The following is a 26127-nucleotide window of genomic DNA, read 5'->3' on the forward strand; positions in this document are numbered from 1 at the left end:
TCAAAATCATGTCAATTATCTGTGTACCGACTGTACAAGAAAATCATCTCAAAAAGGATACAGCATTTTTTTCCCTGTTCAGCAGATAGATTTTAGACATAATTTGCATGCATTCTTTTGCCTTATACAGTTGTATATGCATACATATATGTGTTAAACCTTTGGTGACCCTATACATTTTAACCAAGGCTTAGAACTGCACACAATACATTATGTATAAACATATATACGCACACACTATTTTCTTTCATTTATTTTATGAATGTAACAATGTATTTGAACTCTAAGATATCTGAAAATTATTCATTTCTTTTTGCTTTAAATTTGTGTGCTTGAACACAGAACCTTCAAATCATCTCAATGTTTTGATTTGCCTAAGATCAAAGGATTTGAAAAAAGCTGATGAAACACTGTTACAATCTACTCTGATTGTGCTATATCCCGATACAGCTCAGTTCACATTTTCCAGCATTGATTTGTCTGTTAAATATGGCATCACCTAGACAATATTCCCACGTTAAAAACAAAATCCATAGCTATTTGAAATACTGTGCTCTTGTCTAACATTAGACATTGTAGCTAATATACATCACAACATGAATATTGTCACTAACCATTCAAAAGATATAACCATAAGCAACAAAACAATCACATATTGTCCCTAATTTATGTCACATCTGTTTAATTCCGCTTGTGTTGTGTTTTTATCTCTATGTACTGAATGGGAGGGGCATTTAAGAATTAATATGAAATTAAAATAAGTATAATAGAGCATCAGTTTCAACAGGAAGTAAGGATCATCCCATATAGTATTAAATCAGTATTACAGATATTATTTCACATTTTAACATGGTATATTTTTGTCATGAAGACTGTGTACTTTGTCTGTCCACGTCCCACCGTGCCTTCTTAATAATACATTAAGTTTCCTGTAGAAAAAATACATAGTTCGGCTTCCAGGCAAGGATTTCCAGCAGCAGTTCTCCAATATATCTCACATTTAATATAATATAAATACCATATAAAATATTGCACATAACAGCACTTTAATGGATGGTACATGGTGTGAAGAAATTCAATGTCATGTATTAAAGCAAGTGGTATTTTTCAAAGTGTCTTGACGCATAATTTAAAACAATGTAATTAAAGGCTAGACACATCCAGTGACACTGGCATTGAAATGTTTGTTTGAATAGAAAGAACTCTAAAATGAACTCTAAAATGAAAAATCAAAAAGCTGATGAAAAGGGAAAACTTGTCACTTAAGGTTTCTTGGTCACTTACCATCTCTGTAAAACTGCATCATAATAAGGTCCAAAGACAACTGATAAAACCAAAGGCTCCTCAATTTAAAAAAATACTATTTGATAATTTTTTAAACAAGCAAAAGATGTTAAAACAGGTAAAGGAGTTAAGTTAAAAAACATAAGAATAAACTATGTCCTTACACAGCCTGCCAACATATTTCTTCAGAGTTATACTTTTTCAGTATGTTTTAATGCTATCTTTATTTCAGTTGTTTCCCGCAATCTCACATTCTGAAGCCATCACCTAGAATTTAATATCTCTAGAGATTTCAGGCCGAACAGATTGCAAAACATTTCTGACAATGTGGAGGTAATAAAACAAAAGCACAAAAAGCTGTAACTAATAAGAACATTTCATCACATGCATTTCACAAGGTTCATTGAAAATGATAAATTTGCTTTTCTGCCGTAAATAAAGGTAATGTGCCTTCCATGCTCAACAGTACATAAACTTAAAAAATGCCATTACAGCTCATAACAGTCACTACAAATGCCAACACAGAAGCATTTTGTGCAGAAGATATATCTGATTTCTTAATTTTATGAATATCCTACTGATCTTAACAGTTCTGTTCTATGACTGAAGGAGAAAAAAGGATAATAAAAAAACAACTCCAAAACTTGCTTTTCATTCTTAAGTTATCATACTGATTGCAGAGAAGAAGTACACTAGCTCAACAAGCGACAAATTCATTCGGTTTCCGTTTTGAAATTCAAATTGAGCAGCCTGCAGAGAGGCTGATAAGCTCTCTACCAGTCTAGAAAGTCAACACAGGCCTTAAGATCTTGCACAGGTGGATTATGTGTAATGAAGTAAAAGGAATAAATATCATTAAGGACGTACAAATCCATCACAGCTTTCAGTCATGCAAGCAAAACAAAGTGCATGGCACAGGCAGATTTATGAATATATCAAAGTGCATAAAATATAACATTTAAAGTAATATATTCCTCTATTGGAATAAATATTATGAATTCATATGGGATGCAGGTGGGGGTGACATAGTAAAATTCAAAATTGAAGACGACGTGGCCAATACCATTAATACTTTAACACCTTCAAGGTATTCTGTATGGACAAATAAAATGGACAAGGAAGATGATCTAAAAGGATTGTATTTTAGACAAGAGAGAATTTCTTTAGATCTATAGATAAAATATTCCAACAACAGGCAAGCTTGACATGCCACACCTCTGGAATAAACTACTGTATGTGTTCTTATTCTACAGGCTGCTTTTCAGTTTCAAGATGTTTCATTACAATTTATTTAAATACACTGAAAATTAGATAGCTTACAACACCTAAGGGTGTTTTATGTAAATTGCATTGTGTAATGTTAAATGCTAATAATTTAATTTTGTTGGAATGGTTATGCAAGAGTTGGTACTCACCAATATGGGTGGCAGTAAGAGAGAATGTATAGTTATTCTCCAAAAATAAGCTGGAAGTCTGCAGAAACCCTTTATTAGACCCTACACCAAGTAAGCCCACCATAATGGAGGTCACACAGGGAATTTATGATGAGGACATGAAAATGTATTATCTCTTCATCCAAACCATTTAAACATTTGTCCCTCAAACTCGTATCTACATAAAACGAGCAAATTGGCCAAATCGACTACAGACTCATCTAGTTGCAGTGAAAAGCATCTGCTCATCTTAACGTGCTCTGTCAGCGTACTTCTGATATCATCCGCGATATCAATAATTCTATGACTGACTGTGTCTTTCAGAGGGGGCAGCAGGTCGAGCTGTTTTCTCCACACATAATACGTGTCAGCTCTTTTGCCAATGGTAAATAAGGTTCTTAAAAAATAGTGTGGGGCATATCTATTTTAGCAATCCGCAAGCTTGCATTTTTCCCCGTTCATCTCAGAAGTTAAAAGAAGTTTTTATTTCAAGTGCATGGGAGCGAAACACAGAGACGCTCTGTGTATTTTTCTCAAATTAACCTAGAACAGTTCTTAAATATTTTTCTGTTATCTATCACACTTTCCAGTGCTTACAACATTGACATTGTTCCCAAATCACACACATTCTCCTACCTCCCTATTTGCTGGAGATACTTTTTTTTAAATACAATTGGTCACTTACATTCGTAGCACGCATTCCTATAGAATAGTATAGAATTACATAGCAGCTCTTGTGTCCACTCAAGTATTGCCGCGTGCTGTATCGTAGTACGTAGGCTGCGTATTTCACACATTAAAACTGAAAATATGAAAACCCGTCCCGATTTTTCAGCACACACAACAAAGTTCCAGGGTCATATGGCGTACCACCTGGCGGGGCTCTATAGTCATAGTTTGAGAACCACTGTTCTACACAAAATCAGATTCCTTATACCCAAATAACTGAATAGTAACTGATTGAGCTGGTTTGGAGAGCTATAAGTCTTTTCTGGTTTACTTCACAAGCTACTTCTATGTTTAATAACAGACATGAAAATTACACCCGAGGGAAAATGACATGTTGCGTTATATCTCGGATTCAAAGTTCAGGCTTTCTTCTGGTGCTGTATTAAACGTCATGAAATCAAATGATCAAACTAGAAGCAAATGCCAATATCCACTACTGTATAAACAGCTGTATTTTCTAAATTTGTTTTATTTTCTCAAGTTAAATCATTTCTGGTACAATGATTATTAATTAATAAAAACACATCTTGTGCAGGGTGACTGTTACGTTGGCACTGTAGTTCCTTTCGTTAGTTTCACACAAGATTCTCCTAAATGCATTCAGGAAATGAAAAGAGCAAGAATGCTAGAACTGACTTGAGTTACAGACATTTAGACGACAAAAACAGACATAAGCATAACAGTCTTCCTTGTCAAGTTCCCCACTTGAAAAATATAATAACATACATATACAGTATGACCATGGGATTATGGTCACCCAAGGAATAATGCCATAGCATTTCAATTATTAGGTCAATGCAAACTTATGTAACAGTTCCAATGACAATTCCAATGTCATTGTTCATGAATATAGCCTTGTAAAATAAATCCCATGACCACAGAATGAACATCATCCACTTCAGTGAAGTCATAGTAAGATCCAGCAATTACCACACAATGAAGGGCAAACTACAAAGGAAAAAAATGAACACCTCTAACAGTCTTTCAGCCATGAAGAGGTCTATTAAGGACCATGGAGAGGTCTTAATGCTAATTATTCGTTAGGCCAGTTATATTACAATGGAATGCTTTCACTTTTCTGACTTTATACCCTACCTTTTTCCATCATTAACGTAAATGAAGATATGTTTGAATTCAGAAAAAAAATCAACATGTTGTGTGACAAAGGAATAGATAAAATCAATACAATATAATTCACTTTTGTTCTGGGATTGAAAACCCCTGAATACAAGGTTCTCCTCAGCCTGCTTCTGACTGGTGTTATTGAGAGCTTCAATGGTAGAGGTCAACAATTCATTTTGCTTGTCATGCATGGGGGAATGCAGTGCAAAGCTCATCAGGAAATTGCATTTTGTCCCTTGAAACTTTGCATGATGATAAATCAGACAAAAAAATACAAGTATTTTCTTAATATTTATATGGCAGCATAAATTGATATACATGAGCTTATTAGGAAGGTTACAAACAAGAGGAGATCATTGATTCCGTCTAGTTCATTTTTGCTTGCTACTAGCCAATTAATGTATAGATCTTATCTAGCCACTACTTAAAAGACATCATTACTGGCAGCATTTCCCAGACTCCCAAAACACTTCAAATCACAAAAAAAAAACTTCTTTTGGGGTTTTAAATGCACTTATCCATTTGAATTTAAAATTAATTTTGAAGGTGGTTTAGAAGCCCCCCTCCCCCAAAACAAAAGCAGAGACACAGCATTTAAGGGAAGGGAGTTACGACATGATAGGGAGTAGATGGTATACAAAAGCGAGAAATGCTATTTTAAAAACAGGTCAAAACCTTATTTTGACCTGAAGATTACAATTACACATTGTTCCGCAAAACAAAATACACAATGTATCTTTACTCCAACAAGGATACTCTCTACTGACATCTACCCAACACCACAAATTATTCACAGAACTGCATACTCCTTGTAAGACCAACTCCTTGTAAGGAGCAGAACTCTGCTCCTTAAAATAAACAAAGACCTAAGAAACCATACAAGATCAAATACAGGCCTTTAATGACAGAGAGTCTCACTGTCACCTGTAACATTAACACATAGGAGAATCCAAACAAAATGTAGAAATAAGATAAGATCACTTTATTGGAAAATAGACAATTTCTTGTATGAGGAATTGTCTTTCCGCATACCCCAGCTTGGTCAGAGTGCAGGCCATTTTACCCCTGGAGCTGTTGGGGTTAAGGGCTTCAGAGCTGCCACGCCGCCCCAGAGATGGTGAGAAAGAGCACAGAACATGAACAGTATTCTGTAAACACTCTGCACTGGCCATAAAGAAGGAACATAACTGATAGAGCATTAAAACTTCGAGTATGGGTATACTGTTTTGCTTCTGTGCTGGTCAGATAATAGGATGTCTACTAATGGTGCCCTTCAATCTTCCTCCATGCATCCTGTTTGAGAGCGATATTCATCAGTGTCTTGACATGGGATTCTGAAATCAGGTGAACAAAGCTTTTGCTTGCGTTTGCATATAAGGATCTGTTGGGCATGTCAATTACATGACTTAAGTGTTGCACAAGACACCCTAATAGCTTACAAACTATATTAGGAGGTAGAACACTGAGAACAATTTGTAAGGATAGTGGACCTAATACAGATTCCTGTCATACTATACCATCATTGTATTAAAATAATTCACCCTTATCTATATTCTGTTTTACAATTAACCAGTTCTCAGTCAAGAACAACAATATCCTGAATGCATGCCACTGCAATTTAAGAATTCATGTTTCAAGCATAACTATCAAAGAATCAAAAAGTCATATATTATCAAATATTCTGCTTGTATCTAAACCTGCTGTTCAAAGAGCTCTAGCAGTAAAGTTATCTATGGCAATCACAGTGCATCTATGATACTTCATCTCGGATACTGTTTGATAACTTTTTACTGACTTGCTAATTTGTAATTATCCATTTTGCATACACAACAGATTAGTAAAATAAACATTTGTAATTTCACTAGTCATGATTCATATAAAAAATGCACTATTTGGATAATAAGGTACACTTATCTTGAATCACTGTTTATTTTTTTTTAATATCTAAGATTAGACTAAGATTAAGCCAGAATAGTTTAGGTTTTATTTTTAATAGCTTTTAATTTGACTATTTTTCTATAACAAAATTCATAGACAAAACCAAACATTTTATTTCAAAATCTCAGAAGCCATTTTACCATGACAGATTACTGATTTCTGCCTTTGTTTAAAGGCATTCATATCTGACCAAACTTTGGATTTGTGACATTTGTAGTAAGGAAAGGAAAACTGACCATATTTATCAAAACCCTGAATCATTAAACATTTTGAAATGCAGGAGAATATCATTTTGCCATCTTCCCCTGCATTAAGAGCTGTTTGCACAATTAAAATGTTGGTGAGCCTTGGGGGTTTTAGAAAGCTCCAGTGGGACAAATGTGGATGGAATCTGTGTTCTAAATTCTAATTTAAATGTTAAATCTCTAACTGTAAGCTGTTAATTAATTATTCTCTGCTGATTCTATTTAATAATCAGGCCGCATTAAAAACAAAACCATTCATCTCTAGGAGTTCGCCTGGTGTAAATTCTAATTAAAAAGAAATGGTTTAGTTTCACTTACAAAGAATATGGCCTCAGACAAAGACCTCTAAAATGACTAATTTACTTGATGGCAGCTTATTAAGGTTTGTCGTGTACACATACCAAAAAAAACATTCGGAATCAACATTGCTACATAAAAATTAAAATACAAAATATTTTATAAGAACAATATTTTGAACAAATAATAAGAACCTATGCATCCGAAATTAGTATTAATTAGCACTTGCTGTTTCACAATGCTAAAATTAATCTTTAATTGCACTTCACCACAAATAATTCAAAAGCACTTTGCACAGTGACATGGGATCTTTAATGACCAGGTAATTAGAACCTTCAGTTTCTTCCTTTTTTCAGCATGGAATAAACCTATTACTTATTCCTTTGCAGCCTACGCATGCTGACGCAGATACCCACCTGAACTACTACAACCTACACCTGCTGCGACCCACTATGCCTTCCTCCAAATCTTTTTCTAGATCTCTTCGTCATACCTTTTTTTTCCTCCCTGGGCCACTTTCCCGCTTCTCTCACTAAACCAGCATTCCGTCTCTTCACAGCGATCTGTTCCAAGACCAGGCTTTCTAACCACCTTCTATTCCTTTTCAGATGTCGTCGACATAATATAATTCCTAAAGGATTTCACCTGAAATTTAATACCTTTTCTTTTGACTCTGATACCACCCAGAGTGACACTCAGAGACTTCTAAAACAATTTTCTAGGAAACTAATGCTTTCTACCATTTTCTCCCTCAAAAAACAGATTATCCTTTCTGACAACAACATCAAATAGGCTAAGGAATTTCTACAGCAGACAGCTCCATATCTTCCATTTATAACTAACCTCATTAGATCTCTCAACTCTAAACTCTACCAGTTTCTCACTACAGAGAAGGACAAAAAACACAAGTCGTCTTCTCCAGAAGAAAACCATCAACACCCCAAACACCTTCACCAATCCTAACCTTGTTGTCACTATACCTTCTGACCTTTCCCTTCCACAGGATGAGCGATCCCTCCTCAGCAAAGGCCTCAGTTTTGTACCAGTTCCCAGGAAGCTGGACATCCCCCAGACCAATGTCGACCTTAACTGCTTTTACTGCAGGATCTGTCTCAGAGCACATTTTGCTGACGATTCCTCTTCACAGGCAGCTGACAACAATCTGGTTATTGATGTCATTAACAATTAATCCCAAACAGAGCTGTTGGACTCCCCCCGCTGGCCGTTTTCCACCAGTTGATTATTTCATTAACCAATGCACCAATCAAGCTCTCAAGACACTCTCTATACCCAGTAAACACAGGTCCAACCTCACCCAAGGAGAAATTCAGGTGCTCCAGTCTCTCCGCAACAGAGATAATATCATCATCATACCAGCGGACAAAGGAGGCGCTGTTGTGGTGTGGCGTAAGGACCTAAATATCTTTGAAGCCTCTAGACAACTAACTGACACTTCTGCCTACCTCCCTCTCCAACAGAACCCTACCACTAACTTCCAAAAGGAAGTGCTATCCACCATCTCCCTTCTTATCAGGAATAAGGAGCTCCCCCAGGAGGTAAACCGGTTCATCATTGAACATCTGCAGGTATCTCAGTTTTACCTCCTCCCCAAAATCCACAAACCGGACACCCCTGGATGCCCCATCGTATCAGCATGCAACTGTCCGACTTCTTACATCTCGGCAACCTCATGAGACTGCTGGTTGAAGGTCTTCCCTCAAACATCAAGGAAACCAACCACGCGCTCCATCTTTTTTATGATTTCCAATTTCAGGGCCCCAAATGCTACATTTTTACCATGGACATCACATCTCTTTACACCATCATTCCCCATAATGACGGCCTTACAGCCCTCAAGCACACGCTGGACAAATGCACAGTGCTTGATCCACCCACCCACACCCTGGTACACCTTGCAGAATTGGGTCTCACACTGAATGCATTCTCATTCAATAACCTTTTTACAAAAAGGTGAGTGGAGTTGCCATGGGCACCAGAATGGGACCCAGCTATGCCAATATTTTTGTTGGCTGGGTAGAAGAATGCTACTTCGCTTCCTACACTGGCTATGTCCCTGACCTCTTCAAGCGATACATTGATGACTGTGTCAGTGCCACCACATGCTCTAACGACCAGCTTGAGCGCTTTCTGCATCATTTCACCAACTTCCATCCCTCCCTCAAATATACAGTTAACATATCTTCCACTACTTTTCCATTTCTAGACATCAACTTCTCCATCAACTACCCCCCGACTTTCCACTTCGGTTTATTACAAACCCACGGATTCACACAGCTATCTCCTGTATAGCTCATTTTACCCCAAACACTAAAAACTCTCTCTTTTTCAGTTCCTTCGGCTATGACGATTATGCAGAGACGACATCGACTTCCAGAACCAGGCCCTTAAAATGTACTCCTTTTTCATCAACAGAGGATACCCCGGCAGTGTTATTGACAGGGCCCTTGCCCGAGCCAAAAACACTTCTCGGACCATCAATTCAATCAGGAACTCCCGCCATAACAACCGCATTCCTTTGGTGCTTCCCTACCACCCCAACACACTTCATATCCCCAGGACTATTAACGACAACTTTTCCATCCTACAGGATGATCCCTCCATTGGGGCCCTCTTTTCTGGCTGCCCCATCATCTCATATCGCTGATCACCTAATCTGCATAACCTTGTTCACAGCTCCCTTGACCGCCCTCAGCAACCATCCACAATCCACACCAGGCACTTTCCCTTGCAACAGAGCAACCTGTATCACCTGCAAGTACACATCTAACACCACACTCATTCAAGGCCCCTCAGGACAATTCCGGATCACCCAGATGGCATCTTGTACCTCCAGCAACCTTATCTACTGTATCTCTTGCAGTAAATGCCCAGCCATCTACATTGGAGAAACAGGAAGGAGACTTGGAGACTGCTTCAGAGAACATGTTAGGGCTGTGATGATTAAAGATCTCTCTAAAACCATTGTTTCTCATTTCACCTCTGACGGCCATGACCAATCTAATCTCTCCGTCTTCTCAAAGACAGTTTTCCAAACTCATACATCAGAAAGACTACAAAAACCAAAATTATCCTGCAGCTAGGATCACACCTTGACGACAGACTACTATTCTTCTAAATTCTCTCTATTCATTGAAGGTTTAATTTCACACCTCTCTTCACCTATCCTTCACACCTCTTGATTGGCCTCTCTTTCTGTCCCCTGCACCCGCCTCTCGCTCCTACTCTCTCCCAGCTTTTGTTCTCCCGCTACATTACCTTTGCTTACTGCCTGGTCTTTCTCATACCTGAAGAAGGCTCCACAGCCAAAATGTTTTCTTTCTCCTTTCTTTTCAGCATGGAATAAACCTATTACTTGTTCCTTATCAAAAAGCACTTTTCACGCAAGCATAAGTGATCAGGTTAGTTTCAAGATTCAGAACAATCAAGGTGTGTACTGTAGTTTATTTTTATGCAAAACAATCTAAGGCTCTTTGAGATGAAAAAGCAGATAATATATGCAATTCATTCAATGTTCACAATCCTCAGAATTATTTCAACATAACATACACACAAACTGTTTTGTTGATGTTATAACAAGTTTGTGTTTTCTGATATAAACAGGACACTGCTCTTGACCCCACAGTCAATTTTCTATGTATCCCAAAATAAAAAAATGAAATAAAGTTTGCTGTATTTTTTTACATCACTTTAAAAACCCTTTACAATTTCTTGCATTAGGAATTATCTTTTCGCATACCCCAGCTTGCTCTCCATGAGACACACAGACAGGGAGAGAGCCTGGGGTCAGAGCGCAGGGTCTGCCATTGTACAGCGCCCCTGGAGCAGTTGGGGTTAAGGGCCTTGCTCAGGGGCCCAACGGAGTAGGATTCCTCTGCCGGCTGCAGGATTTGAATCAGCAACCTTCTAGCCACAGGTGCAGATGCTGAGCCAGAGAGCCACTGCTCCGCCAAATATATAAATTTGATTATATATTTAATATTTCTTATTTTAAAACACAGAAAATATAGTCCATATAACAGCACTCATATAATAGCAGCCAGACCAGGATCAAACTCAGTGCATTGTCTCCATGATTTAAATACCTGTTTACTTTATGTTGAATTAACTTTATGGAACAATTTATATAATTCAGCAGTTAACTTTTCTTTAACACTTCAAAATATTAAAAGCAAATTATAAAATTGGAACTAGATTTACTCTAATTTTAAATAGTGATTGTTTCTTTAACTCTATATGTCAATAAGTAAATCATAGCTCAACTCTACAATCTTAATTCTGCTATAAATTTTACTCTTCACAATGAACACTACGACAGACCAGACTGCTTTAGAGCTGAAGTGTTATACACCCATAGCACACTTGTTTACTACTGTTGTAATAGTATCTGACCTCAATGAAATTCCTACATTTTAACTTAAAGTTTGCAGTGCAGTCCACTTTGAACAAGTGACAAAAACAGCTTGTATTTTCTAACTTTTCAATACTGAAGTAAAAAAATATATCCGTCATAAAACATGATTCAAAGCTTCATAAATTATTTAAGGTTAAAAACCCTTTTCTTGAATATATCACAATTTGAAGGCCGATATTCAGTAATTTATAAAGATTTGGCAGTGGAAAGCTCCTCAATTAAAGATCTAAAACTAATAAAAGCTTATGGTTACCAAAATTAAAAATATATATTTGAAAAAGAATGTTTAAATACAATTTAGACATTTCTTCATATGGACAATAAATGTTCCACAATGACCACAGTGTGACACTTCTGAACCTCCCGTGGGTGAAAACCTGGCACAGCAACAGCGCAAGAGAAAGGAAAAAACAGTATCAGTGATACGATTCTTTCTCCCATCTCAGAATGACATTTCTGGGTATGGGGTCAACTGCTGATCCCTTCTTGAGCCTCACATGTAACTCTTCTGTAAAGAAATCATTGGAAGATCACACATTTCAATTTGAACAGGGCAACAGGTAAACTTTTTTAATGAATCCATTTAACGTACCATTCTTTTGATGGGAATACAAACCAAATCAATATGAGGACAAGCCAGTACGGACAGGAAATTTAAAGGTAGAAATCCTTTGCACAAAACACAGATCACCACAGAATCACCCACAGGAAACAAGAACCACTTTTGACAAAATTACACACAATTACCATTGTTCCTCCATCGCCCGCGGTAAATGTAAATAATTTAATCATAACCTTTTGATAATTAAATCATTTTTCTCTGTGTTGTGTGCTGTCTGATAAGAGAGGTTATCGTTACTGCCTTTAGTAGTGAAGTATACTTGAAAAGAACCTTTTCTATTCCCCCTCTTAGAGCTGCTCCAGGCTAAAGATGTTTTACAGATAATCAGCTGCTGTTTCTGTTGCAGGAAAATTTTACATTTACAGCACTGTTCTTAAAATAATAGCTTTCTTGGATTCTTGACTCCTTAGCTTGATTTAGTTTTTATTGACCGTTGACTGTTTAAATTATATTAGTTCTATAGATATTCAACCAGAAATGCACAAATACTGAACTGGAAACTGAGAATCCTCTCATCCCCAACTCCAAAACTTCATAGAAGTATTCAACTAAAACAACTAAAACTAGTAGGCCACAAGTTTTGAATTTTCCTTCATTTGTGGCATGGAAGATGTTGAAAATGAATGTGTCAGATTTCTATTCTTTTCCCAGTCTCAGTAAAGCTTTCCAATCTTCATATTATATATGCAAGCCCCAGAATGGCATATAAAAAAAAAACCTTTGAAAGAAGAATTACTAAACCTGTGAAACGGAAACAAAAAAACTGAAAAAGCCCTGAAGGAAATTATACAATGCATAAATTAGGATTTTCTACACCACTATCTTTAATAAAGGGAACTCCTTCAATTATGCCAACTCTCAGGAGGCAAACCAAGTTTACCTATTTCGATTTTTAAATTATGTATATATTTAGACTCCAGGCCCTTAAAAGAATGCTTTTTAAAATTCAAATGTAACAGTTGAAAAACAAACGATCAACCCTTACCTTTCACTACAAGGTTGTTTCAGAGACAAAGTACCTCAGTTTGATGATTTCAAGTTTGTATAAGTTTGTTACAATATCACATTGTATTCTTGTTTTAAACAGGCAGGAAGGTAACATTTTTTACAATCTCTTTTAATTAAGATTAAATTTTCATTTCAGTTTACATTTACATTTAATAACAGAACACAAAAAATACATTATCCCTTTACCCTCTAGTGCAGGCAATCCTGTATGTGTGTCAAATGCGGTGCTTTTCTTACTGACTGTACAATTAATAAAGAATAAGCAGACTGTAGCTGGACACATAAAAAATACAAAAAATAGTACTGTGCTAGACTTTCAGAAATATTGCTTGTCATAATAGATTAAGTTCTAATTTTATACTGAGTTTGGTTTTGATGTTTTAGAAAATGGCAAGTTGTAACACTCTAAAATGTATGAACAAAAGTTTTCTGTAGTACCGTACAGTAGAGTTATTTCAACAATGTATAATATATTATTTTTCTAAAGAAAGAAACTCAAACTACACATAAATCGTGTGCACTTTCATGAGGGAAGTGCAGAAGTTATGTCCGGGACTGTGGGAGAAAACCAGAACACCTTGAGGATTCTCACACAAACACAGGAAGAACATACAGACTCCACACAGACAGCACCCCAGGAATTGAATCCAGGGCCCCAGCACTGCGAGGTAGCAATGCTCACCACTGAGCCACTCAACCATGGCACATTACATGTTCTGATACACCACACTAAAAACATCAATGCCTAACAGAACATTTGTGCATATCAAGTAAAATCCACAATTGTAAATTATGTTGCCATGATCACACATCAAATAAGAATATAAAAAAAATATCACCCAATTTCAAGAGATGGATTATATTCATGCAGTAAGTGTTGAAGACGGGGATTTCCTTAAAGAGAAAATGTGCTATTGTATGGATCATGCAAAATACTTGTATCATCACACATCTAATAGTATGTTATTAATTCTGAAACTATAAGGATCTATCAATAAACAGGGGCATATCCGACATCACATTTTCTTAAATATCCCTTTCAAGACATAAGAAAGCAAATTGTCTAGAATGTTCTTTGAAAGAAATAACAATGCAATAAAAGCAAAAATGTAATAAAAGCAACTTAAAATGCCAATCAGAAAAATAAGTTTGAATAGCATATATGTAGGAGTCAGTGGTTTAGTTCTCCTGTGTGGATTGTGAATATAGTCTCATACACCTCCTTATGATTTATCTTCATCAACTACAGAGTGAAATTATCAGAGTACAATTTCTTTCCATGCTCAAGACAAGAATAATGTAAGCCCTACCACAGGAGATGATTTAAAAGTGCCTGAGGTAAAGAAAGTAATCTACTGTTCTCTGACATTTACTTTGTGAAAGTCAGCCACATTAACAACCACTCAAACTTGTTTAGTTCAAACCTATGTATTGCACTTTAGTTTGTCACAAACAGCACCTATGACTCAAATTTAACTATCAGAAATGTTAAAAATAAATTAAGGAGGCATTCTAGGTTATAATTTAATTTTAGCACTGAGCATTCTTCAAACGTAAGAATCTCCCTTATAGAAATCCCAGCAGTAAAATTACTTTCAGAATGTCAAACCGTATACAAGTAAAGCAATTATAAACACTGGAAACAATACAAGTGAGTATTAAAAAATAATAAAACATTTCAATAATTAAAAATGTTCCATTCCCTATTTAAAGTACATTTCCAATGAAAACAATCAAATGTAAAGGAAAATGGCACCGTATTAAATTTAGTTGTCAGCATATCTAGCTTATGCTTTTACGAGGTGGAATGAAAAACATATCTGTTCTCAATAACACCACTTTATCTACTGAGGTTGCCTGTACTCTAGTTAAACTGCTCCAGCAAGAAGATCTGGTTCTTTAAATGGCGATTTCTGCTGTGCAGTTTGAAAACACATTGCCTCATAAATCTTGTATTTTGTTTAATTACACTTAGTAAAATGCGTTTATTTCTAATCACTTATATTTCCATTTTTAATGAAAAATTATTTAATAATAAATACATTTGAAAAGTAATGATTAGTCTTACAGGCTTTATTCCTAATGAAGAACGGATTAATTCCATGCAGACTAAGTTACAAGGTAATGTCAAGACAGTTTAAAAGTATGATTTTTTCAAACCAAACCCACAAATCATTTTGCTTCTATTTCTGAGAACGTATCTTTTAGAAACAGTTCCAAAACTAAAACGTTAACTTAATGTTATAGGTCAGATTTATTAACAACTCTGCACAACAAATATCAGATATTTAATAGAAATGTTAGCACCACTATACTTAACCACAAGAACATAAACCATTGCAAAGCTTTAATAAAAAAAGAACATTTCTCAATACATATTTAAAATACCTTCTGAAAATGGAGCATGTAAACAACTGCCTTTAAAAGACATACTATATGAACCATCAGTAGCTGAAAGCAGAAATCAAATTTTCACTGCAAGATAAAGCAAACTCTCTAATAGCGTTTGTAGCTCTAGGTCTAATCACAATCAATATCCAGTGCCAAGAATTGATAAAGGCTGAAAAGGTCATGCAAGGAAGGCCATTTGTTTGCACCTGAGTGAAAACAGTACAAGCTTAAGGACAAGTGGGTTTCAGTTTAGGAAAAATATTTGTCAAATAACTTAGAATCCTGCCCTCTTAGCTCGTAAAGACTGCCTGTGGCAATTAGTAAGACCACATACTGCATCAAACTCCATTCACCTTCGTGCAAGGGGACATCCACGAATAAATACCTTAATTCAAGTTTTAGACAGGTTGAACTGCTGACCTTTTTATAGCTACTTGGTCATTACAATCTGACAATTAATTTTAAGGATCACCTAGCTGTTTTAATTGAAAATGTTTCTATAAAATGTAGCAGTTATCTGCTGCCGGCACAGATTTTTAAGTGCTACTCTCTATGTAATCGGCAATGTTATGGTCAGCCGTACTCCTGCCAATATTACATTTTAGAACTGTAAAATTCTCAGCCTCCAGGCAATCAGCATGACATAAGGTTGAAATATGTAGATTGATGTCCTTGGAGAATGTTCTACACCTCTGCAGTGCTTCTGACACTGAAGGCAGAGAAAAACAGCTCTTAATTTGCAGAGATGGGACATAAGAAGCTGAGAAGATGCCCATAAAACCTAGGAAGTGCACAGACTAAAAAGGTGGAAATAAACCTCAGAGGAGTCCTTTGTGATGACCCGTAAAGCTGATCAGAAAAACTAATCCATTGATAAGTTTGATGTGCCAATACAGCAACTGTAAACATTTTTAATCTCTGGCAATTTGTTAACAGTGACATTTTTTCTCCCATTTCTCATATATGGCATAATAGACAGCTTAAAAATGCAAAGAACTGAACGTGATTAGGAAGTATAATCCTCTCACAGTCCAGTAATAGGGTTAATGGCTCCTTCGGCAAGCATTATGTTTTTCCACATTTCATGATCCACTGGAGCAGTACCATTTTTTGACAAATAACTCAAGCCAAACAAGATCAAGAATGGAAGTTCAAATGCATTTTGCAACAGTTACAGTACTTGCATGAGGTTTATATCAACCATTTGTAATCTGGGATTCTTCAGTTCAGCATAGGTCTTTACAATTTACATGCTTTTTTGTGCCTCAGTGTTTGTGCCAGAACTGGCTTAAAACTGAAATTATTTCCTCGAATCCCAAAACTGATTTTCATTCCATGCATTTCCAAGCAGACATTTAAGAGTCAGCTAAAAACTGTATTTAGGACAAACAGCCCAGTTTGTCCTAAAACCATACAAAAAGTGCTTGTCAGGCTCATCCACTTTTCCACAAGTAACCAAGGAGATCTGGCAACTGATCTGCTCGATATACACAATCTTGTCACTCCACAGCACATGCAGAGCTCAAATCTGTACCGCTTCGTACAAATAGCATTTTCTATGCTCCATCAAACAGTTATACCATATACAGTTTTTAGAGTCAATAAACGTGTGCTGTAGGGTATTAGCCCTTTGGCCTTACCAAGGAACAAAAGTGAATTATTCAAAGAACAAAAGGAATGTGCTACAAAAAATACTAACGATCTCTCACATCTGGGTTGTTGGCTACTGTTATTGGATGTGGAGAGCAACGGCAAGAGAAGGGGCAGCAACATTGTCTAGGAATTACACCTGCTACCTCTATGCACTTAACAGATCAAGGAACAGGTGTCAGAGCATGAGGCTGCATACAGTGAACACCAGCTGCTGTGTTACCAGCACTTCCCGCATGTGCTTCAACAAGAGCTGCATCACTAATAAAGATTACACTGGCATTTTAAAATGAGATTCTTTAATATCAACAGCTTTCCATTTGAACATTCATCTCAGAAGGGTATTATTATCTCAAGCTTTTTGTTAGCTTTTTGCAGGGTCCTGATCAATATCTCCTTAAATTACGTGCCCCCTTAAGAAATGCAATAAAAAAAGACTTGCATCATTTGATCTCCAATTACACATCAATTGTTAGAACCTGTTTAAAAAATGTCATCTGTTTTGAGTACAATGTATTTTTTGGCATGTAAGGAGTTTTTCATCCAGAAATGTTTTTCTGAATTGTCAGTTTTGCGATATTTTCTCTAAATAGTTTTATAACGGTAAATTAAGCTGTTCACAAGTAACAAAGCAAGTGAGAATAGTAAAATGGCATCCAAAGTGTGTGTGTGTGGAGGGGGACATTTTGGGAAGAGCTCTCTGAAAAAAGAAAAAAAACATTCCAAGCACCTTATAAATCTACGTAGGGCCTATTTTCTAAGTTCTATTCAGTCAACCCCATTGTTATATTTTACTTTTATTTACTAGTCTACAAAAGATTAATATGTTATTTTACAAAAATGTCATGACATTTGTAAGAATAAATCAGGTACAAGCACATGCAAAGTATTTTCCACTCCAAAAAAATAAGAGTATCCATGAGTGAAAAGAGCCTTGAGCAATTTCATAATACATTCTCTTACCTCAAATATCAGCAAGCATACATCTAGCTACGTTTCCCCCCAAAGATAACAAACAGACTCTTATTGTTTCGAATTTAAAATATGATTACTTTACTCCATTTTGCAAATTACACAATGAAACTGAACATAAAGACTAATTTACGGGAAAGATTAAACAATGCTTGGTGAAAATTAATCTGTTTATATGAGAACAGAAAATTGGTTTAATTCATATGTTTTACCCAGGACAGTCCAGCTTCAATACAATGACTTCTTTCAACACAAAAGACTGCTGGGGAAACATTTAGATCGAGCCTTTGTCGGGAAAAACAGACAAAAAAAACACAACGTAAAGTAGGACAACACTAAGTGGTAAGAACTGGATTCAAAATAAAATTTTCTGATTCTTCTTTCCTGTACTAAGCCCGTATTTTACACTGCGCTTTGATTACTGATGCAATCCCACAGTACTAATAAACGCAACTTGTACAATTACAACTTCATAGGTTGCATCTCTGTTTATTAAGTCACTCCAAAATGATAAAGCACTGAAGACATTTTTGCGTATTAATTTAAACGACAGCCTACCAAAGCTTAAATATAATGTCTCCTCCAGTAGGTGGGCAGAAAAATTAGTTTTAATTGCTTTACCTCTGTTTCCTAAAGAACATGTGTTGCTTTAAATTTGAATTGAAACACTAACTAAAGTACTACAATTACCAAATGATACGTCAGAAAAAAATATTTTACGGTGGCGTAGCTTAGTTGTAAAGCCATGATTACAGTTAATATTCTTTAGACCTTAACATACTGGTGCTGTGTCATTTTTGTAAGGCAACAGAGACTGAACACAGTCCACTTATTGGTACTATATAACATCTTTTTAGAAGCTGAAAAAGAGAAGTGCAACTTCTCCACTTTAAAAATAAATTATAACAAATAGGCTATGAAGTAAATAAAAAAAAATACTTAAGCAAAGAAATCAAATGACTAATGATCTTCAGTATATAGAACCATAACTCAGACCATATATTCACAGAGAGGATTTATAATTCCTGTCTTTCAGATTCATTGAGTGAGGAAGGTGCATTTCATTAACATATTTAGACAAATCTATAGAAGTATGAACAAAATTACTATTAATGTAACATTTTACCAGGTGAATACTGGTTATCAAATTTAGAAAAAAAACAGCTGAAGTGCAAATTATTTACAATCTTAGAAGTCTGTCTCTGTAACCACTACATGAAATATGCAGGAAGAATTTAATAAAATCACTGCAAATAAAGGAAGAATGTTCCTAATTGAGAGGTGTTCTTATTAACCTGAAATATGAATATTACACTGAAATATATCCTGAAAATACATTTTGAGCATAAACAGAAACTTCAGACTTAAGCTTACTGAAAAAATAACATTATTATGATTGGCTAGGGAATAACTAGACATTCTGTTATGAAGACATTCTGGTCAGTAATGAAACCCACCACCTTCCTAAACATTATTTAACTTCCAGCGCTGAACTTTGCTGAAACTACCATTAAAATAGAAACTGATTTTTATTTTACCATAACAATCTGATCAAAATCCAGCCATGGATTACTCATTGAAATCTCAAGTGTAAACCACTTCATAAATTAGAAGATTTTTTCCCCCCAATTTGTTTAAATTGGTCACTTTTCTTTAAAACTGGGAAAATACAAACTTATAAGAGTTAAATACACAACTTATGGTATACGGGAACATTTGTTTAATTTGCTGCATTTTTTCCCTCCCAATTCTGTTTTAGAAATGACCCTGAGACAATCACTGCTGATTCTTTATGTAAATGTGGCACAGAAGGGATTGAATAAAAACATTTGAAATTACAGGTTAACTCCACTTACCAGCACATTTGGTCCTGGTGATAAGAGGGGGCCCTGGCTGCCCGGTACCTCCTTCCCCAGGTCTGGTGAGAAGAACTCTTATTTCATACTCGGTGTCTGGGTCCAAGTGCCATAGTTTGTAGGTAGGAGCATTTACAGCATGGGTCTCAGTCCAAGATCCAGACGTCATGCGATACTCCACTTCTTTCAATATAATAGGCCCGTCGCCAAATATAGAGTTGGCATTCAATTGGATAAGAAGATACGTGGGTCCAACTCCCAGCAGCTGAGGAGGCGCTATAGGTTTAGGAGGTTCTAAAAGAGAAAAAAAAATGTTCACAAAAAAAAACTAATTTAAGTTTTTCACACTGAATCTACACAAAATTACAGGATTTCTGAATTTTACAGTGGGTTAAGGAGCTCTAGTAAGTGGTTGATCATATTCAGTCACTCTGAATTGCATATCTGAATGTAGCACATGTAACACCTACATTAATGTTAGTTTAGTCCAAGGCATTCTAAGGTTTCACAACGTTATATTCCTCAATTGAGACAGTACGTCCAGTGAAATACTTGTTTTAAAAAGAAAAAAAACATTGAAAACAACTTTGATCATACCGAGATCATAAATACGGATCATAAGATGGAACAAATACACACATAGTAAAATAAAGTTAAATACAACAAGATGTAGAACAGACAAACATGGATCCAACGCACTAAATTGCGCAACTTAGACCAGAAGTGTCAGAACAAAACAATACCAGGCTCCTAAAGTTCAGTTTGAGGTATGCTGACATTTAATACTGAATTCTTGCACATATGATTTTTACATGGACATTTTACTATATAATGATTCATATTTTCATGCTTATTAAGGTACTTTCACTTCACATATTGTATTACAACAAATACTACTGATAATTTATTAAGTCAGTGGTTCTCAAACTTTTTGGACCAAGTACCACCCCTGCTCAAACCAAAGCATCCAAGTACCACCTACAAGTCATCTTCTCATAGGAACCCCAGAAATTCTCAATGACCAACATGAGCTTGCGTGTGCTCACACACTCACATACACATATAATAAATATTATAATAATGAACTTTATTTGATATAGCGCCTTTAAAGGTGGCTTGTCAAAGTGCTTTACAGAAAAAAAACAGGAACAAAAACAAATAAAAATAAACAATAAAAAAGCACCATTTCAGTGAGAGGGGTGAGCCTGTTTAGTCGAGCAAAGCAGATGTGAATTCATTTTTCGAGCCTTGATACAATTCACAACAGAGTCTAACAGATTTTAAATCGTCAGGAATTTTCTTAACGGCAAAGGTCTCGCAGTGGATGCTGTAGTGCGTCCATTCATTTCTGGAGCAACCTCTCTAATTCGTGCAACTACATCGCTGTGTCGGCTTGTCATTGCACCGTCTGTACTAATTCCAATTAATTTTATCCAGTCGATGCCATTCTCTTTGATAAATTCATTCAGAAGCTGAAATATGTGCTCTCCTGTAGTTCCTGTTGGTAGCAGCTTACAGAACAGAAAGTCCTCATGGGACGTACCCTCAAACTCGTAAACGTAAACGAGCAAAGTGGCCAAATCGACTACAGACTCATCTAATTGCAGTGAAAAGCATCTGCTCATCTTAACGCGCTCTGTCAGAGTACTTTTGATATCATCCGCCATTTCAATAATTCTATGAGTGACTGTCTTTCAGAGAGGGCAGCAGGTCAAGCTGCTTAGCAGCTTTTTCTCCACACATAATACTGTACGTGTCAGCTCTTTTGCCAACAGTAAATAAGGTTCTTCAAAAATAGTGTGGGGCTTACCTGCTTTAGCAATCCTCAAGCATAAAAAGAAGTTTTTATTTCATGCACATGGGAGCTAAACACAGAGACGCTCAGTGTATTTTCCTCAAATTAACCTAGAAAAGTTCTTAAATATTTTTCTGTTATCCATCACACTTTCCTGTGCTCACAAGATTACCAGCGTTTGTAGCAAACATTTCTACGCATTCCTGTGCTTACAACATTGGCATTGTTCCAAAATCACACACATTCTCCTACCTCCCTATTTGCTGGAGATAGCTTTTTTAAAATAAATTGGTCACTTATGTTCGTAGCACGCATTCCTATAGAGCGGTATAGAATTACATTGTAGCTCTGTGTCCACTCAAGTATTAGCGCGCACTGTATGGTAGTACGTAGGCTGCGTATTCGACATGTATTAAAATAGAAAATATGAAAACCTGTCCTGATTTTTCAGCGCACACAACAAAGTTCCAGGGTCATATGGCATACCATCTGGGGGCGTACCACAGTTTGAGAACCACTGTACTAAGCCATTTGTATTTTAGAATTCAGCTTTCTGAAGCCTTTGGTTTGAAAGGCACTAAACCAGTTATACATTTAGAAAAGCAAAAAATACTGTTAAAAAGTGCAAACTTAAAGAGACTGTACACCTGCAGAAAAACAAAAACAACAGTATAAAATTGTCAGTTGCAACATTTTATAACAGTGTGGCTCATATTTGGATTTAAAAAGTCATTGAGGGTGCATCTGTAGAGAGTTTCTTAACTCTCTCTATACTCTTGCAACCCTGTGTGCCAAGATATAAAGGTATCTTTTTCTTCCTTTTCTTTACTAAGTAGTCGAGTTTAGCCCTCATACCTGTCTTGAATTAAATATTTATATTCATTAATGATTTTAAATTTAATGAGTCTTTTAAGCATGATTTTTAAAACATCTCCAAAATGCCCTTGAAATACAATTTCAGAAAGCTCGTCCTTACATGCATTATGAGCACTCAGTTCTTTAACCATTAATTTTAGTTTTTAAAAACCAATTTGCTTACACCAGCACACAACAGAAACACCTCGCCGCCCAAAGACTTAAGATTCTATCATTAGGAAATGCACTTAAACAGTTAGCTGTTCAAATCAAACAAATCTACAGATAAATGCTGTGTTCAGCAAAGGTAATGTATTCCATTCCAGATGGCTCATAGCCGATTCATTTGTTGCAGTTAATTAAGCAACAGTGGTGATACTCACTGCACACTATCATCAGCCTGGCAGTTATGCTGCATCTGATTTAAGAACAAAAGGATAATAAACTCATACCTGCATATTTTAAATTGCCCAAGCATTTGTACCATATACAAGCATGGATAATTGACTTGAAAACATGTACCATAAAGTCACAGTTGTAATTAAGAAGTCTATAGTAGTGCATGAGAAGACCTTGCAGCCCTGTCTGAAAATGGACAAACATTTGACTTCAACTGCAAATGTCCACATTACCTCAAAACCAGGAAAATAATGAACAGTAAACTTCCAACATTTTGGACATTTGTTTTTAAAATTTGAACATCCACAAAAACATTTAAACTGTAAAAATTAAGAAAACCTCTAGGTGATTTTCCTGAATTTATTTTAATTACAAATTGGAATACCTCTATTTATTATGTGGTACTTGGGGCCATGCAAAAATATATTTATTAAATTCCTTGTTTGCCTAAATTATGCATAAATTTTAATCAGTCAGTAAATGAGCAAGTAATTGTTTTGTGGTATTATTAATGTTCTTCCAAGCACAATGCTCTATCAGAATTAGAAATGTGCAGAAACTGAGAATCCCAGAAGTGCTCTTCAAATCTGCTCATGCATGTAATCCCTGTACACTGGATAAACTTCCACACCGATGTCCCATTAGTTTTCAATTAATGTTCTTTTCTCCTAATATAACAATCCAATCTATCTGGTTCATATTAGCATTTCACGGAATACATAATGCTGAATTGTCTTAAAATTGTATTCTAAAATTCAATTTTTCATTTAATGATTCTATAACCTCATAAAATGACTACTTTACCCTAATAATGCAATACCATTTAAAACCCATGCACCTGATCCAAATTGTATATTTAGAGAAAAATGCTAAAATGCTTTTACAGGACATCATTTGTAATTTAGAAAGGTATTGTTCTCTCACATGTTCTGCATTTAAGTTGATTGCAGTTATTTGCTAAAATACAGCAAAAAAAAATAGCTTAATCTTAAATAACCTGTAATCTTGGAAGGAAGAGTCTCATTGTCCAGCCATAGAATTTCACTAAAAATGAAACCCAAGAGCAGCTTGATTACCACGACCCTGTTACATTTCCTAAAAAAAAATCTTAGTTCTTAATTAAAGAGCTTAGTTGAGTGGAACCGAGGAACATTTTCTTAGCAACTGGTTATCAGCAATGCTGAAAGATAGCACTGCACGTTACATCAACAATGCGCCTATGATCAGCGTGGGTGTGACCTCATTAACACCTCTGTCCATTTCATAAAAGGCATGGCCTCCAGGATGGATTCTCATTACTGTAATGTGCTGGGACAGTGTAAAATATATTACAGCGAAGTCTATTAAACTGTTGAATGCATATTTATAAAACAAAACTCCAGAAAAAATAAAGCATTTTTTTTAATGGTAAGCATAGAAAATCGTCATGGTGAGGACTCCAAGATTAAGGATATTTTATTTGCCTAAAGCATTCTTTATCACTCCATAATATACTGTAAGATACTGTATATCTTAAATTATACTACATGGCAGGATAACAAATTTGCTCAGCACTATGTAGAAAATGATACTTTTTTACACATAATGTTAAATTGCAGTCAGCATATTTACATTCAGAGACATTTTTGTTTCTTTTGTTACACCCTGTTGTGTTATTAAAAAAAGTCACTACCTTCCATTATTTTAAATAATAACACTGTAAATTTAGAAGGTCACGTACAGTTTTTTGTGTCAGTGGTTCACATGTTGACTTGAGAAACACTACCAACACTCCCTCTCAGGAAAGACTGAATGACAACATAATGTAAGTACCCTGCACCACAGAACAGATTTACCAACACCTGTTTTTACACAAGTATTAACTGCACAGGTTCGCACAGTTCGAAGATAAAAGACAGGGGTCACAAGTATAGATGCAATAACTTAATAAGGTACCAAAATCAAACCAACTGGGCAGAAATGCATAACGCATTGAATGAAAGTGTCAACAGACCAAAGGTTAATATGTACACCTCACACCAGTCATTATCAGTATTGATGTTTATGTTTGCCAATATAGGCTTATCCCTAAAGGCTTTAGTTGCCAATCTGTTGGGTGCTTTGACTGACGAAAGCCTAATTTTGCAGATAAAACTTTACATCATGGACAGAGTTCCGATTAAGGCTTCTATTGCCCATAGAAAATATAAAAATAACTCAATAACCAAGATCGTTTTTTAAACCAGCACCATTTTGAAAAGAGTTTATACCTGACATTTAAGATAAAAGAGGAACCAGACATAATCATTTCAGTATTTTATCTTAGCGGGCTTGAAATAAAAAAGCTGAAATATTGCAAAAGCAATGGTCTTGGTATGACAAAGAACAGTTGGAACACTTTAAAAAATATTATTTTAATTGGAAAGTGTAGAAGCAGGAACAAACAAGATTCAAAAGACTGCAGGCCGAAGGCAGGGCATGCAAGAAGAGTTCATGACTGGTCAGATGATGCAACCAATTGTGTTGCATTTAATATCATTTTATATCTGACAGAAGAAGGAGAATTTGTGAAAAAAGAATAAACAAAGACTTCACGTAAAAGTCAATTGTGTAATATTCTTATTTTCTTTGAATATTCTACAAAATTTCTGTTGAGAGCCTGTGTTAGGTAAAATACATTGACAGATTATTTCTGCATGACTTAGCTGAAAATACATGGGTGTATTGCAAAGGTGATTTAATTACAAAGTATCCAAAATACATAAATGGGTGTTTGTATGGGAACTGTAACACTGTTTTTATATTTTGGGGTTAAAAAGAATCAGTGTTGTGAGTGCATTTTGAACCACAATAAAAGTAAATTGCACACAGTAACTTGTAAAACCTCAGACTGAGCCATTTTCTAGGGTTCAGAACGAGGCAACAAAACTTACGGTGATGAGTGCAGCCGTATGACATATAGCAAAGAAGCGGACTTGTGAATACATCTCTTTTAATCCAATAGGAATATTGCTCTCAACTTCAAGTCGCTTTTGCCGATATGGAACTTACTTGTTAACTCTGCATGCAGATCACATTGGAAGCTTTCTGCGTTGAAATATCTGCTGCACATCCTGTATT

At 35.7% G+C, this 26127-nt stretch overlaps 1 protein-coding gene across 12 annotated transcripts in view; it reads right to left on the reverse strand.

The window, feature by feature from the left end:
• ptprk (protein tyrosine phosphatase receptor type K) overlaps positions 1 to 26127 on the reverse strand; it is a 242058-nt gene that overhangs the window by 96412 nt on the left and 119519 nt on the right. For all 12 annotated transcript variants that reach the window (XM_088626876.1, XM_088626873.1, XM_088626872.1 and 9 more), the window contains exon 7: positions 19980 to 20273. In XM_088626876.1, coding sequence (XP_088483002.1) covers positions 19980 to 20273 — 294 coding nt within the window. The remainder of the gene's footprint in view (positions 1 to 19979; positions 20274 to 26127) is intronic.

This window comes from Lepisosteus platostomus, chromosome 3 (genome assembly GCF_059453375.1).
Source record: "Lepisosteus platostomus isolate fLepPlt1 chromosome 3, fLepPlt1.hap1, whole genome shotgun sequence".
Taxonomy (NCBI): Eukaryota; Metazoa; Chordata; class Actinopteri; order Semionotiformes; family Lepisosteidae; genus Lepisosteus; species Lepisosteus platostomus.